We start from the raw sequence: 17,804 nt of genomic DNA on the forward strand, positions 1-17,804 counted from the left end.
AGCGTTACGAAAGAAAACCAAAACAGGTATCAATGCCGAAAAGGGTCAAGCATCTTTTCCCGAAATCCAAACCATTGTAGCCTATACAGACGACGAACTGGCCTCTTTTAGATACAACATGGTTTCAAAAAACACTAGATGGCAAATTCACAAATTAGAGTGGTCGCAAAACTGTCATCCAAGCGCTCAGTGATGATTTCGACTCAGTGGAGATATCAGAGCTCACTGGCCACTCCAATCCGGAATCCATATCCAGATACAGCCATAATCCTCTGGAAAAACAGCGGCGAATGTCCAATAAGTTGGCCGGTTTCAACCCACGCCAAGCACGACAACTACCAACGGCTATTCAAGTCATGCTTTACGGGAGATTGTTCTTAATAGCTCAGCCACGCCAAGCAACACAGCAGCTACTAGTGACCTTAACAGCAATGCCAGTCGTTCTAGTTACCTGTGGCAGGAGCAGTTGGCGGAATGTTTACTGGAGTAACTTTTAATAATTCTCCAGTAAATATTTCCATAAACTTTCAGTCCAGCATTGACACCAACGAGCGACTCCCTGCGATGAAAGAAAAACAGTTAAAATTGTGACTTTTAACTGAACTGTTTTTCGCCAGAGTTTACCGAGAAATTGCAGTCTTAATCATTATATTTTGAATACACTTTTTTTTACAACTGTAAAGCACTTACCGGTTTTTTGTAGATCTTGCTTTGATACCGGAACGCTTGAAATTTTCATTTCGCTTGAGGATTTGACCATTCGGTTGTTGATTGTCGGCGCCACATTCTGCCAAGTTGAGTGGTAGCAGGCAAATCTCTGTCTTAAATAACTCCGTATTGTGTACTTTTAGTTTTTTTTACTGAAGATTGTAAAATGTGAGGCACCGCTTTCTCCACGAGTTTGAAATAAAAGTGGTTTTCATTCTAAAAATATCTTGTTCCCTTTATTCGCTAGATATTGACACCTGACTTTGAAAGGGTTTCCATCGTTTGCGCACTGGCGTGGCGCACAAAAATACAAAACATCTGGTTTCGCCAAGTGATTTGGTGGCTTTAGCTATGTGATGCAAGAAAAATTCGCGAGGTACAATTAAAATTGTCGACGGTTCAAACGTGAGCGACTTACCTTGCTTTCCATTCCCTTAACAATGACAGCTCTGACAGTTGACTTTAAAATGGCTTTCTTAAGGGCGCGCGTACGGAATAAAAACAAACAATAACATTGCCGTTTTAATTTCTTGTTTTCTTATTTTTATTCTGTTATGCGATTCAAGAAAAATTCACTACCTGACTCGTGAATTCCACGTTAAATTTCACTTGAAAAATCGATATCGGACTCATCGCTTCGCGATTCGTGCGATATCGGTTTTTCGCGTGAAATTTAACGTGGAATTCACTTGTCAGGCAGTGAATTTTTCTATAATACTGTTGGGAAAAATTTTAATTAACACTTATCACTGTTTGGGTTCAGGTACATTCCTTGCCGTACTTTTCAGCCTCCCTTTTCATGTAGTTATTTGAATTCTGTTTTCAAGACACAGCACTGTATTGTATCTTGATGCGAATGCGTCATGGTGTGTTGTGCATTAGATCACTAAGGGAGAGCTATAGTCAAAAAGCTTTTTAAAAACAATTTTGAGAATGAAAAATTTGCAAGCGATTATGTAAAGTACATTTAACAAATACAGGACTTAACCTTGAGTTCGCTCTTTTTTCCGAAATTAAAACTAACACTTCTCATTTTCCACATCGCTGTCAATTACTTTTTGCTTAAGAAAACGGAGTCTCAAATGTTATACCCCAACAGACTTACGGACTGTAAATAGTATTTACAAGTCTCATCAGTTATTGTAAAATCATTTTGAGATGGGGTTCTCTAATCTGAAATAGAAAAGCAAGAATTTTGCCGACGGGCAAAGGATGAAACATTCATTAACGACTGAACTGAATTACAAGGTTCTAATGTAACGTCTAGGGTGGAGACCCTCATTATCCCTCAGTTCGGATGTTCCAATCGCAGTATATTAATGGTCATTAATCGGACAACGCCACTAGGAAGATTGATGCGTCGGTTGAAGTTTGACCTTTCTGTCACTGGTAAATATGATTCCTGTGACCTGTGATATCTCCACGCGAAAAGTAAGCCGGTAAACTGATAGAAAGTAAGGTCTTTTGCTTTGAAAATAAGTTAAAGTGTTCAAATTTTCCGTTTGGGTCTTACGATGCCATAAATGATAGGTTTTGCGACCAATCACGTGACTCGTAGTATATCCGCTATTTTGTAGTCAGAAATATCAAGAAGAGCTAACGAGAACTTAAATCTCAAACCAGCAAACTATGATGTAGGGAAAACAAGAGCATCTATAAGTCGTGACAAATGTAACAAAATCAACCAATAAAAATAAAAAAGCAACCGTGACAACACAAAATATAAAAAACATTCTATCTTTGATCAATAATGCTATTTCGTATACCATGCACTTAAAGATATTCCTGGATTACTCCTTTTCATCGATCTTGAAAAAGCATTCGACTCTAGTGAATAGACCATCGTGCGAAAAACGCTAGGTATTTTAGTTTTGGTTCTTCTTTAATTAATTGGATTAATTCATTTTACTCCAAAGGTACATGATAAAAATAATGGATGGCCGGGGGTTTCTTTGACTTTGGTGGAGTTGCAGGGCAGGGCTGTCCGCTTTCGCTTTACCTACTCATTCTCTGAGTCAAGGTGTTAGCTACCGCTATTTGTGAAGAGGAGACAAAAGGAATCTCCAGGGGAAATGTCGAGTATAAATTACGTCAGCATGCGGAAGACACCACGATAATATTAGATGGCTCACAAGCCTCACTTAAGAGGTCTTTTACTTTGCTAGACAGTTTCAGTCAACTGTCCGACCTGAGAGTTAACCGTTCCTTTTTGTCTTTTGTAACTGTTAATATTTTGTGAACAAGGTCTCTTTTTTCGTAAATAATGTGCATCTAAATATGTTGTGTTTGTTTGCAATGTTCACTCTGTAAGTAAACTGTATCATAAAAGTAATGTAAGTGCTATAATGTAAGTATTGTAACGCAAAGTACGTTGACAAACCTCGTGTAAATATCCTTTATGTAGTTAATGTAAATTTTGCAAGTGGTGTTCTTTGTGTGGTCATAGTTAAAATAAATATATATTCTGCTTGTTATTTTTGTTTTGTATCTGGGCCTGGGCTTTAGATTAATAGAAGAGTAAATCTACTAAAAGATGATGCCAATCTATCAAGCATCACCGAGTTCGTGCCGATCAGCCTCGAGCGTCCAACAGGATCCGTTTCCGAAAAATTAGTCTACACTGCCAATGCAAGCCCTAGTACTTAGCCTGCGAGTGCCAGGTTAAACTTAACCAAAAAGCTATACACATTTTATGCTTTCCAAATTGTCAAATGATCCCGGGACCGCAAATAACGATCTTCAAATTGAACCGCAAAAGATCCCGGACACCAAGGGGTTAGAGCTAATTTGTTTTTAGCGAGAATGATCTGAACGAAGAAAAAAAGCAAGCACTGTGGTAGTAAAATAATCCGTTTGCCGCAACAATATCTTCAAAACTAAATTTCCTTTCTTACCAATTTATCGAAAATGATTGCTATACAAACACTTTAAATACCATCACCTTTAATATGACAATTCATTACAACAGTACGGTGAAAAGTGCAAAATTGTATAAATCGGCAACATGTAGAGTTTGAAATTTTCCTGACACTGAGAGGAGTTGTCCTAAAATAAGATAAAATCCTGAGATTCTCATAAGAACCTATATTGTAACTACAAGATATCTGCTCGTAAATATTTCAATGCAGGTCTTATACGTATTTCAATACAGAGCAGAAGGCTCAGGAATGTTCAGACAAGAGAAATTAAGGTGGGAAAAGCGATGTCCTTGGCAGCAAATGAAGTAAAGGAATACACTGCCCTCCCCAATTTCCTTATTTTGTTTTTATATCTGCAATTAAGCCTATAAGTTTAAGTAGGTGTAGGTCCTAGTTCTTCTGGACATTTTAAAAATGCTTTCAAGCGTGTCACAACCACTTAGTTTCAAAAGCATTCCCTTTTTATATCGGGATGTGTTCTCTCTAATTGAAAATTTTCATCTTGATCAGTTTATTCATCATGGCAATTTTTTTTTCTAATAGTTTAAATTTTTTGTGAAATCTAACGAAAACGTTATTTTGTTTTTGTGATTGCAATCACTTACAACTTAAACAATACATCTTAATACACGGTAGGAAAAACTTTAAAAAAAAATTAAGAATGTACATGTGGCATACTCTGCATCTCATAGGACTCCCTGTCCTTTATTTCACCTGACACGACTCCAAGACATTCTGTACTGGATTGTGGACGCGAGTTCTCGACACTTCCCATGAGATCGTCAATTCTGGAGTCCCGGATGCGAGGTTGGTCTTTATTTTTTCGGTTCACTACATATCTTCCTTTCAACCTCCGAGACAGTACAGTCAGAAATATGGACAGGACAATGATGACAATGACAAATCCACCAACAGACATTCCAATGAGTATTCCTGGACGCTGATACCAACTCTTGGGAGGAATTTCTTTAATTCTTGTTGTGGTGAACACAATTGTAGAGGAGTAAACGTCTGGGTAGGAAGACATGTTATATTTGTGTTAGGGTAAGTATTCTTTTTGCTTTCAATTGACACTGTTTAAAACTTTTCGTCGTGAATATGAACATTCACATCTTGTTTATTTATTTATTTACCAGTTTAAGTCCTCACTCTCAACAGAGTATTACGGACTGCATTAAACAACCCACCCATCCCACCCCAAGGGAGGACATCCACCACACAGTAATCTCGTGCGTAGGAAATTAACGTCTCCTGCAGGAGACGGGGCCTACGGTTTATTTGTCCTTATCCGAGAAGACTAGAATATCTATCCATTTCTTGATATTATAGAAAGGTATGCTCGCATGTACACATTGTTCTGTCTTTTAAATTTCGGTGGATTGTAACCGTTATTTCTGGCAGTTGCCTGACGATTGCTCCGCAAGAGGCATGAAACTCAGAGTTGCAGTAAAAGTTCAAGTAACCTAAATGTTGAAGTATAATTATCCATAGCTCTAGCCCTGCTATTGAGCACTTTTTAGTAGCTGATGATCTCATTCCGCTATTTTGGTTATATGTATAGATATATGTATAACTGCAGACAGAACTGTTTCGGCTTTCTGGGCCTCATCAGTGCAGTGCTGATGCTAGAATGGAGGAGAACCGAGACGGTCACCCCCAACGACCCAATATATATATATATATATTATATATATATATATATATATAACTGTAACTGCAGACAGTGCCGTTTCGGCCTGCTGGGCCTCATCAGTGCAGTGCTGATGCTAGGGTGGAGGAGAACCGACACGGTCACCCCAAACGACCCAACCTTTGTGGTATCGTCTAAGCCATCTATATATATATATATATATATATATATATATATATATATAACAAGTTAAAAGGCCTCGAGCCAACAGTGACGCCGCGCCAGAAGGATCCAAAAGGATTCACAGTCCAAACCTCGATAAATGGTAGGAGAAGTAGTGTGGCACACGAGGACGGACAACTTCGAGCGAAGGAAGACATATACTCAATAAAAGGTCTAAAAAGTTAGGCAGGATAAGAAATATCAATAACAAGTTAAAAGGCCTCGAGCCAACAGTGACGCCGGGCTAGAAGGATCCAAAAGGATTCACAGTCCAAACCTCGATAAAAAATATGACAGTTTTAATGCTGCATGGGCAGCATTAAAACTGTCATATCTAACCACAACAAATCTGAAATCCGGAAACTCGCACGCGCTAATGATCGAGCTAGGAAAAGCTGCAACTGTCGAAAACCTGACATATGCCCCATGGATGGAAACTGTAACATGGAAAGCATAATTTACCAGGCAGAGGTCACCACAGAAACCGCAAAGGAAACGTGACACCGCTTTTTAATTAATTAACCGCTCTGTGACACCGCTTTTAAAATGCGTTACAGGAACCACTTGTGTTCATTCCGAAACGAACGTTACAGGCATGCTACTGAACTTAGCAAATATATATGGAGTCTTAAAGATAAGGACACTAAGTTTAATATTAAGTTGCGCAAGGTGAAACAAGCTAGTTCGTATTCCAATGTAGCTAAAAGATGCAACTTGTGTTTGTGGGAAAAATATTTTATCATTTGTAAACCGCAGATGGCAAGTTTAAACAAAAGAAATGAGCTGACATCAGGTTGCAGACATGTCAGGAAATTCCTGTTAAAGAACCTAACGTTACGATAGCGCGTGCAGTATGTTGCGCGCGCATGTATACATTGTTTCGTCTTTTAAATTTTGGTGGATTGTAACCGTTATTTCTGGCAGTTGCCTGACGATTGCTTCGCAAGAGGCATGAAACTCAGAGTTGCAGTAAAAGTTCAAGTAACCTAATTCTTGAGGTATAATTATCCATAGCTCTAGCCCTGCTATTGAGCACTTTTTAGTAGATGATGGTCTCATTCCGCTATTTTGGTTATATATATATATGTATATATATATAAGCGAAATAGGCAACGTAGGATCCATGACAGTGCTCGACAATGAAGGAGCGATTACAGTAGCAAATGGACTACTCAAGTGACGCACATATGGATTTTAATACAGCCTGTTTCGTAGACCAACAAAAGTTGATCCACTCATCAGTTAAACTCCATACACACTGAGGCATCGTGACGGTTAACTCTAACTCAGCAACGTGATCACATGGCATTGTTTAAAAAATTCAAATCTTGAAAACCGTGCGCGCGCCGATAATAGCGTTAAGAATACCTGAGAATATATTTTCGCCGATGTCTACAATTGGATATTATTTCACTTCGCTTGTTTAAAGAGGCTTCATGCGGATAATACAAGATAAAAAATTTCTCAGTAAGGCATAAATTGCAACGTTTTGTGGCATTGGAATATGATCTAGCCCTAGCAATAATTTTCCATGAAATCGAATAGTCTTAACAGGCTGTATTAAAATCCATATGTGCGTCACTTGAGTAGTCCATTTGCTACTGTATATATATATATATATATATATATATATATATATATGCAGTTAGTTATATATATATATATATATATATATATATGTATAAATCCCCTGATGAGTGGGCGACCACGAAACAGGCTTGTAGGGATGAACTTGTAGTTTACTTGTCTTTTTCCTCCCACAATATATATATATAAGTAAAAGCTTGTAAGGGGTCCCACAAACAATGCTGATCAGTCTCAAACGCGCTGCCTGGAGGATCACTGAAGCGATCGTGGGCTCTTGAAATAACGTAAATAAGAGCAGAAATGTAATGGTCAAGAGGCCAACTCCAATGTAGCTTTGTGGAGTTGGCCTCTTGACCATTACATTTATGCTCTTATATCAAACATTTATTCTATTTAAGGATGATTACTTGGGGTGTACAGAGTCAGGGTTTCCGCCGTATACAGAATTTGTTTAATTGAAATTAGCCTGTATCCGTAATTGGATCCTCCTTTGTCATCCGCTAAGTTGACTTCGGTCGTGTATCTTTAATAGATCCTTAGTTGAGTTTCATATGGGGTTATAGGCTTCCCCTACCCGGTCACCTTGAAAATTAAGTTTCCCGGGAGACCACATCTCCGATCACGTAAATCACATCTCCGATAGCCGTGTTGCCAACATGGTTGTCCAGATAGTGTGGTGGTCATCACACCTGACTAGTAACAGGGGGACGTGGGTTTACATCCCGCTCAGGACAAATGTTCTTTTCAAACACATAGACCGGGAGACCACATCTCCGATCACGTAAATCACATCTTCGATTGCCGTGTTGCCAACATGGTTGTCCAGATAGTGTAGTGGTCATCACACCTGACTAGTAACAGGGGGACGTGGGTTTACATCCCGCTCAGGACAAATGTTCTTTTCAAACACTTATTCTATTTATATATATATATATATATATATATATATATATATATAGCATAGCTCACTAGGCTTTCCTAGTTTGAGCACTCTGGCATGGCTTAGACGATACCACAAATGTGGGATCGTTCGGGGTAACCATATCGGTTCTCCCCCATCCTAGCATCAGCACTGCACTGATGAGGCCCAGAAAGCCGAAACAGTTATGTCTGCAGTTAGATATATATGTATATATTTATAACCCACCCATTAATTATGGCGCGATTTTATTGGTTACTTTACGTCACGTGGTTCATCGATTTAAGCTATTTAATCACTTTCACCAGAGTATGGTGAGGGTCGCACAACACAGCGAGGCTCCAAATTGAGTGCGCCCAATATCCCACCCATCCCACCCCAGGGGAGGACATCCATCACACAGTAATCTCGTGTGTGGGAAATTAACTTCTTCTACCCCAACCATGCAGGGGACGGGACCTCCATTTATTCGTCCCTATCCGAGAAGATTAGAATATCTAACCATTTCTTGATGTTATAGAAAGGTAGCAAATTCTTCTCAATTATTTTAAGACCCTGAGTGTTGGTCCGGCCGGGGCTCGAACCCTCGACCTCCCGCACAACAATCTAGCGCTCTATCCATTGAGCTAACCGGGAGGCGTGGTGCAAAATCACAGGACAGTTATCACGCAATAACCCCCGTCCGCGTCGATATTTGTCCTCCGATTTTTTCCGTGAAAAAGAATCATAGTCAACACAAGAGTTCCAACTTTTCCGTTCTCCTATTTACATGGAAGGAAACCAAACTCGTTTTTTTTTTGCTTGCTTGTGTCAATCACGTGCATTCGCCATCAGATCACCACTGGCTTTTTTACTGTGCTTACGCGCAGTTTAATTGCGATGTGAAAATTAATGGGAGGGTTATAAAATAAATAAACCCCGTTCTGACTTACTGGTATGTCGGCTGATAATGTCCTTGGCTGAGAGATTGTCCTCAAAATTTCATAATTGCCCTCGAACGGGCCAAAAACTCATTTTTCGGACAATCTCTCAGCCGCGGACATTATCAGCCGACATACCAGCCGCCCGAAGGGGTTTATTTACGAAATAACGTCTGGTAGGTTCCACACTGATAAATCCAGAAGAGTGCTCAACAGTAATGGAGCGGTAATAACAATGTTTTTCTACTCAATAAAGTTACATATGGACTTTAATACAGGTCTGTTTCGTAGACCGTCAAGAAGTTGGTCCACTCATCAGTTAAATTCCATATACACTGCAGCATCCCTTGAGTTTATATACATCGGCAGCATGATCGTTACAAATTTTAAACTATGATTGGTTCTTATGGATGCATGTGGTTGAATCTAAGAAGAAAATTTCGCTTATGCCTGCAAGTTGATACGAGTTCATTACGTTTGTTGAGCGTTGCCATTTCTGGTTTATATAGAATATAGAATTTTTCGGTAGTACATAGGTTACATCGTTTAGTAAGATTGCTATATGATTTGGCCTTGTCTAGAATTTTCCAAGAGATTGCGAAGTCTTTCTTTTGATCTTTTAGCTGCCAGAGATGTTTGCTCAGTTCAGTGTCATTCATTTTACTTTCATGTTTAAATGAAATTTGGTGATTTCGCCATCTCGTCTTGAACTCCGTGGCGGTGAGGCCAACGTACGTCTCTGTGTTTTCAGCAGTGGTGATGGTGGCTTGATACACTACTTCCTTGGCTAGGCATTGACCTCTCAAAGGACATTTGTCTGGTTATCTCCAGTTGCAGGGCTTGGGGGATGTTTGTACTTCAGGTGATATGTTCTGACTTAGGATGGTTTTGTTGTGTCCATCGATAATCTGTTTTCTGTTTGGTGAACAACTATAACTTATGAAGGTGTAGTCTGATCGTCCGGGTGAGTGTAGTCCTGAGAAGGACTGTTGTCGGTGGCAGTGACTGACGTTTCGACAACCTGTGCGGAAGTCATCATCAGAGTCAAGTGAGTGATTGTTGTCAGTAGAATGTTCTTATTCCAGTTCGTGTAGTAAGATGCGCGAGATGTTTTCAGACATACCTTTTATGTACGGTATGGTTGCTGTAGTCGTAGGGGTTGCGGTGTCGTTTGTTTCGGTAGTGGTAGTGGTAGCGTAGTGGTAACTTCATTAACGCTACCAAGACTGTTCAGATACCTGACGACTACAAACTAGTGTCATTTGATGTGAAATCACTGTTCACAAGTATTCCACTTCAATTAGCATTACAATGCACTGAGACTGCAATCCGAAAATCTACCGAACCACTACCGCTACCGACAGACGACATCATGGACTTGCTAAACATTTGCCTAGCATCTACTTACTTTCAGTACAACGGTAAACACTACAAACAGTTACACGGCACTGCCATGGGGTCTCCAGTTTCTGTTGTTATAGCAGAAATTGTGATGCAGAACATCGAGGAACGCGCCCTTTCGACTTGCCGACAAACGATACCGCTTTGGTTACGTTACGTTGACGACACATTCACCGCCGTTCGACACGACGAAATTGACGCATTCCACAACCACCTTAACGAACAAAACACTGACATACAGTTTACCAGAGAAGTCGAAGAAAATGGCAAACTTCCTTTTCTAGACTGCCTGGTAAGCCACAACGACAACTCATTACGAACGACAGTTTACAGGAAACCGACACACACCGACAGATTACTAGACGAGTCATCCTACAACCCTACATCACACAAAGCCACAACTATCAGAACTCTAACACGACGCGCACAACTAGTATGTGACTCGACAGACAGCTTATCCGACGAGAACAAATACCTTCACCGTGTTTTTACGAAGAACAACTACAACAACGACTTCATCCGACGAAACACTCACCGACCCACTACCACTACCGAAACAAACGACACCGCAACCCCTACGACTACAGCAACCATACCGTACATAAAAGGTATGTCTGAAAACATCTCGCGCATCTTACTACCCTTCAATATCCGCGTCGCCCACAAACCCATCACCACACTACGTCAGTTACTAACCAACGTTAAAGACAAAGACGAACCGAGGAACAGACAGGGAACGATTTATAAGATCAATTGTTCCGACTGCCAAGCCTCCTACATCGGTGAGACTGGCAGAAACCTCACAACAAGACTGACTGAACACAGACGGGCGACGAGGAAAGGTGATGTCAGCAATCACATTGCTGAACACCATCGACTTACCAACCACAACATTGACTGGGACTCTGCGCAATGCCTAACCTACAGCACTGATTATTTTCAACGACTGACTCTGGAAAGCTGGTTTACTAACTTAGAACAGACTCCCCTAAACAGATGTCAACAACTACCCGCCCCATACAAACGACTCATTCACGACATAAACATCACAAACGACCGAAAAAGAACAACCTAGCTTTACCGACAGACCGAAACAGACCAATCACGAACGACTTACGTCACTTGAGTCTTACAGCCAATAACATCACGGCAAAACCAACCGATCATTTCACACGAACTGGAATAAGAACATTCTACTGACAACAATCACTCACTTGACTCTGATGATGACTTCCGCACAGGTTGTCGAAACGTCAGTCACTGCCACCGACAACAGTCCTTCTCAGGACTACACTCACCCGGACGATCAGACTACACCTTCACATGTTACCCCCGGGTTCAAACCATTTACTGAACTATAACTTAGCTTAAGATTATTTTTGTTGAACAGTTTTCTTAATATATTGTTTGGTGGAAAGCACTTCTCGATCAAAATTCGAAATTCTCTTCCTATGTTGGTTTGAACATTTTTACTAAATGGTGGGTTGAACCAAATTATATTCCTATGTCTGTTCTCCTGTTAGTGGTGGACTGTGGTTGCTGTGGTGGGGTGAATTTCAGGGTGTATGGATAACCGCTTTTCTTTAACGCTTCCTGAGTGGACCAACTTCTTGTCGGTCTACGAAACAGACCTGTATTAAAGTCGATACATAACTTTATTAAGTAGAAAAACATTGTTATATATATATATATATATATCTTATTAACCAAGCGCGAGGGCCGTACTGGGAGAATATCGGCCCGAGGTCTTGACAGCACGGACCGAGCGCAGCGAGGTCCGTACAAAAAAGACCGAGCGAGGGCCGATATTCTTCCAGTACGGTCCCGAGCAAGCTTGGTTAATAAGAGATTTATTATACGACTGAAGTTCAAAGGGACACAAGTGCGGTATCATTCGGGACCATTCGGGACAGTGCCCGGTCCAATACTGAGAGAATATTGACCGGCAATAGAGCATTTTGATTGGTTGATTTTATTTATTGGCCCTCTGACTGCCCGAGTCGTGTAATAAATAACAATATATAACTAACTGTAGACAGTACTGTTTCGGCCTTCTGGGCCTCATCAGTGCAGTTCTGATGCTAGGATGGGGGAGAACCGATATGGTTACCCCGAACGATTCCACATTTGTTATATATATATACAATATTTAACAATTATTCCACTCGCGCTTGTTGGATATCAGATGATTGATAGCCAACGAGGCGCGTAGCGCCGAGTTGGCTATAATCATCTCATATCCAACAAGCGCGAGTGGAATAATTGTTTTATTAAATACGCCCCCACGAAATTATTATTTTGTAAGAAGAAACTGGATTTTTTAGCTCCCTTTCGATTTTAAGCTGACGCGTACGCTTACCATGTTTGTAGATTATGGTATATTGGCTCATATACCATAATGGCTAAGCCAATAAAAAGTCGAATTGCATTATCCAATGATGCTTACCCACAAAAGACTGTGATCGCCGATAGCCGCTGATACAACCCCCTCCACTGATGAATCACCACACGATATAAGCAATCCACGCATTCAAGTTCCATCTGACACTACCTGTACAATCTGTGGTCGATCGTTCAAAACTAACAAAAATCTCAAAATTCATTTCTCTCATAAACATAAAAAGCAGAAACCATTGCAATCCACTAGTCCCGGATTCTGGCCCTGTAGGGTGACATAAGATGCAACTGCTGCAAAACATACGGGCAATTTACAGGGTCAGTTAAAAGCAGCACTACAGGAGAAACGATAACACTGCAACAACACACGTCATGCAAGACTAGCAATGTGATATACCTGATAGAATGCAGCAAATGTAACGATCAGTACGTAGGCGAGACAGGTCACCCAATTCACCACCGTGGCAATCAACACCGTAGCGACATCAAGGGTGGACATAAAACCATACCCTCTGTCAGGCATTTTAAGAACTGTGGAGTCGACCATCTTAAACTTACGGTTATTGAAAAAGTTAGAAGTCAAAATCAAGAAATCAGAAAAGCAAGAGAAAATTATTGGATTTTAAGACTCAATCCTACTATCAATAAGCTTACTACATGAATTATAACTACTTTAACTTATCTATTTTAGACACCATGACACGTTTCGCTGTTATCTATTCAATTTTATATTATTACGTCATGACATATTTACTGTTGACGCGAATTTTAAATTTGAATATTGCTCATGTAAGTAGTATGCTCCTGAGGAAGACCGAGACGGTCGAAACGTCGAGCTAATAAACCAACAAAGCTACATTGGAGTTGTCCTCTTGACCATTACATTTCTGCTCTTATATATATATATATATATATATATATATATATAACAAGTTGATCTGCAGAACTGCTTTCAGAGTGCTCAATAGTGAACTAGAGCGTGTTATAATTGAGAACGGGGTGGTCAACTGAAGATTTGGCTTGGCATTTATTACTATTTAGCTTCGTACCACACAGCCTGTGTGGCACTCGTCGGATAAAATTGCCAAATGCGAACTTACAACGTTACACTGATTTGAAATAACGTTCACCGATTCGAAATAACGTGATACCTACCATGTATGGGTTCCCTGCCTTACGCGCGCGCAATAAAGGTAAGGGCTAGAAATAAATAAGTAAATAAAATAAATAAATGAACACAAACACTAAAGCGTGGCAATGAATAAACACAGACGTGCGTGCATTAAAATTAAGGGCTAGAAATAAACAAGAAAAACGGACACTATTGCGTGCCAGGGTAGGTGTTGAGATTTTTCAGGAGGAATTTCGTAGCGTGTCTACATGAGGCTAACAGTTCATTTCGTTTGTTAAGAGAGGCTAAATCGGGTTTACAAATTATAAAGTACTTCTCCCAGAGACATAAGTTACAGCGATTTGAGACAGGGCTGTATGGAGCGGCCTGCTTTAGAATCTTCCAGGAAATCGTGTAATCTATGTTCTTGTCTTTTAGGTTCCAGATATGTTTACTTAGTTCAGTGCTGTGTCTTTTGCTAGAGTGGTTGAATGAAGCTTTGTGGTTGGCATATCTTATCTTGAAGGAGTTTTCTGTCAGGCCCACATAGGTCTTCGCGGGATTATTGTTTTCGGTTGTTACGGTCGCTTGATAGACAATCGATTCCTTGAGGCAGTTTCTACCCATGGGACACTCAGCGGGGTTTTACAGTTGCATGCTTTGGTTGGTTTGGCTTTACTGTTTAAGACCGATTTGTTGTGGCTTTCGGTGGTTTGCTTGAGGTTGGGCATACAACTATAGCTGATCTTTACTGTGTTGCGGTTGAAGATCTTGTGTAGCACATTGTCCTTGGGGAATTCCTCGTCGAGTATCCTTAGAAATGCACGTCCAATGTTGGTTTCTACATTTCTGCTGTAAGGTGGATTGTACCAAATAATTTCTCTCCTTCGATTCGATTTTAGAGGGTGGGTAGAGGTTTGGGGTGAAAATGTAAGTTTATGTTTGTATCCACTGTTGTTAAGGGCATTCTGATAGGGCGGCGCTGCCTTGTAGAAGGATTCTTCATCGTACGAAATCTCTGACAAACGTTTATTTATAGATAGTGGAATGTTGTCAATTATGGACGGTGGGTGGTTGGATTTCTTGTTGATGTAAAGTGGGTTGTTGTTAGGCTTGTTGTAGGGCATGTATTTACCATTGTTAAGGTTGAGAGTGACATCGAGGAGGTTTACGACTTTCTTGTTGGCTTCGATTGTTATTTTAAGGCCATGCCTCTCAAAAATTCTGCAGAGATCTTTCTTAATTATCTCTGCTTTTCGGGGTGATTCTCGGATTACTCCGAGGCCGTCGTCTCTGTATAAGCCAAAGTTGTGGCCATGTTTCTCCTTGATGGTGTACAAGAGGTAACAGCCAACGACCTCGCATGACTCTGCACCGTCGTAGCTTCCCATGGTCACGTCAAAGAGGTCAGCCGATGTTCTCTTTCCCCATGGTTCTCCTTCACTGTAGAGAAGGGATTTTTTCGTGTGGAGGATGATGTTTCGTTCTTCATCAGTTATGCTGACATGGCCGGAAGCGAATTCTAGTGCTGTGTTTAGAAGGTCAACAGAGATGGAGGGATAAAAGTCTACCACATCAAAAGCGATGAATGAGTATAGCTCTTTATTCGTTATGTTGTTGAACCACTTTGAAACAGCCTTAGCGTTCTTCCATTGGTTTAAGTTTAGGTGGTTGACAATGCCCCTGTTTATTCGGTCGAGAATTTGTTTGCTGATCTTCCCGATTTCCGATTTGGCCGGGTTGATTAGACGACAGATCAAGTTGTTGGCAAAGTTGGGCTTGTGGTCCTTAAGGGTTATAAAGGCTTCCCGTCTGGCAGTGGTGTTCACTCTTTCGTCTAAGTCAAGTTTCTTAGCGATTCTTTTGCTTGCCAAAAGACACAGCACTGAACTAAGTAAACATATCTGGAACCTAAAAGACAAGAACATAGATTACACGATTTCCTGGAAGATTCTAAAGCAAGCCGCTCCATACAGCCCTGTCTCAAATCGCTGTAACTTATGTCTCTGGGAGAAGTACTTTATAATTTGCAAACCCGATTTAGCCTCTCTTAACAAACGAAATGAACTGTTAGCCTCATGTAGACATGCTAAGAAATTCCTCCTGAAAAATCTCAACACCTACCCTGGCACGCAATAGCGTCCGTTACTTTTTGTTTATTTCTAGCCCTTAATTTTAATGCACGCACGTCTGTGTTTATTCATTGCCACGCTTTAGTGTCTGTGTTATGATATGCACATCTATACCTAGAAGTGATCTTCTTAGGACTCGGGCCAGATCTAAGAGGAAATTATTCCCATTTATGACCACATTTAATCCAAATTTACCTGATGTAAGTCGCATCATTAAAAAACATCTGGGTATTTTGGAATCCAATCCCAAGTTAAAAGAGCTTTTTCCTTTAAACTCCATCATAGCATCCTTCCGCAGATCTAAAAACCTTAAAGAATTGTTGGCGCTATCCCGTTATGGCCCTAACACTGAAAGCGAAGGGGTTGCCGAGGTCAAGGGATGTTTTAAATGTAATAGAACAAGATGCGATCTTTGTCGCAACTTCTTGGTTGAATCTAATTCCTTTCTAAGTTTTCAAACAGGCAAAAGTTACAAGATACGATCGAAACTTTCCTGTGATTCTAAGAACATAATTTATTTGGCTTCGTGCAAGAAATTTCGCCTACAATACATTGGTTCCACAACAAATGACATTAGGGTTAGATTTCGCAACCACAAGTCTGCTATGGTCACTAAGAAAAAGACCTCTGAAGTAGCGGTACATTTTAAGAAAACACCACATGATTTAAGCGATTTCTCATTCCAATGCATTGATCAAGTGCAGGCAACAGTAAACAATTCAGGTAACGTATGATGCACGATCCTCGCAGTAGATAGCGCTATTTATGCAATAGCGAAAATCAGACCTGAAAAAATTCAGGCCTGTACGGGACTCGAACCACTGACCTCTGCGATACTAGTGCAGCGCTCTACCAATTGAGCTAACAAGCCAACTGGAGCAGGCCGTTAAGTTGATTCGTAATAAACCCGTGAAAGTGATAAATGAGATAGAATAAATATATGAAGTTCATATATTTTGAACTGCGGTATTAGATACGTATGATGCACGATCCTCGCAGTAGATAGCGCTATTTATGCAATAGCGCTATCTACTGCGAGGATCTGAACTTCATATATTTATTCTATCTCAATTCAGGTAACATCGAGAAACTTCTAATTACCAAAGAAGCATATTGGAGCGCACAGTTGTTCTCTCGGGCACCCTTCGGCTTGAATAAGCGCCAAGAATTTCACTCCAACAAAAGAATAAACTACAATTAATGCGGAGAATTTTTTCAAATTGGGTGGGCATCAAAGGTTCCAGTCTTAGCGTTAATTGAGAATTTTAGTGCAATTCTCGCCTTTCAAGTCAACGCTGGTTCTTTTACATTTTCAGTGGATTCGACAATTTTTCCATTTCTTTTTATAGTGATAATTTTTCGCGTAGTAATTACTGTGTTTGTTTATAAGTGTTACCACGCCCTATATAAATCTATTTAAGGAATTTTTAAGTCATTGTATTACAACTGATGAAGGTCTCGGACCGAAACGTTTTTTATTAAACTTTTTAGACTTTTTATTGAGTATATGTCTTCCTTCGCTCGAAGTTGTCCGTCTTCGTGTGCCACACTACTTCTCCTATATATATATATATATATATATATATATATATATATATATATATAAATATTATGAGAGGAAAAAAGGACGTAACTACATTTCCCGACAAGCCTGTTTCGTGAATCGCTTCACTCTTCACCCTAAAGAGTGAAGCGATTCACGAAACAGGCTTGTCGGGAAATGTAGTTACGTCCTTTTTTCCTCTCATAATATTTATTCTGCTCTGCTTCAACGTATTGAGCACTGTTCCACGCGAAAATCGACTTGCAGACTTCCTATATATATATATATATATATATATATATAACTAACTGCAGAC

General features: G+C 40.1%; 1 protein-coding gene across 1 annotated transcript in view; it reads right to left on the reverse strand.

Moving 5' to 3' along the window:
- Positions 1-3,634: 3,634 nt before the first annotated feature.
- LOC111329888 (uncharacterized) overlaps positions 3,635-17,804 on the reverse strand; it is a 37,694-nt gene continuing 23,524 nt past the window's right edge. The window contains exon 26 of the mRNA XM_088728229.1: positions 3,635-4,637. Coding sequence (XP_088584355.1) covers positions 4,282-4,637 — 356 coding nt within the window. The 3' untranslated portion in view covers positions 3,635-4,281. The remainder of the gene's footprint in view (positions 4,638-17,804) is intronic.

Source organism: Stylophora pistillata, chromosome 7, assembly GCF_964205215.1.
Source record: "Stylophora pistillata chromosome 7, jaStyPist1.2, whole genome shotgun sequence".
Classification (NCBI taxonomy): domain Eukaryota; kingdom Metazoa; phylum Cnidaria; class Anthozoa; order Scleractinia; family Pocilloporidae; genus Stylophora; species Stylophora pistillata.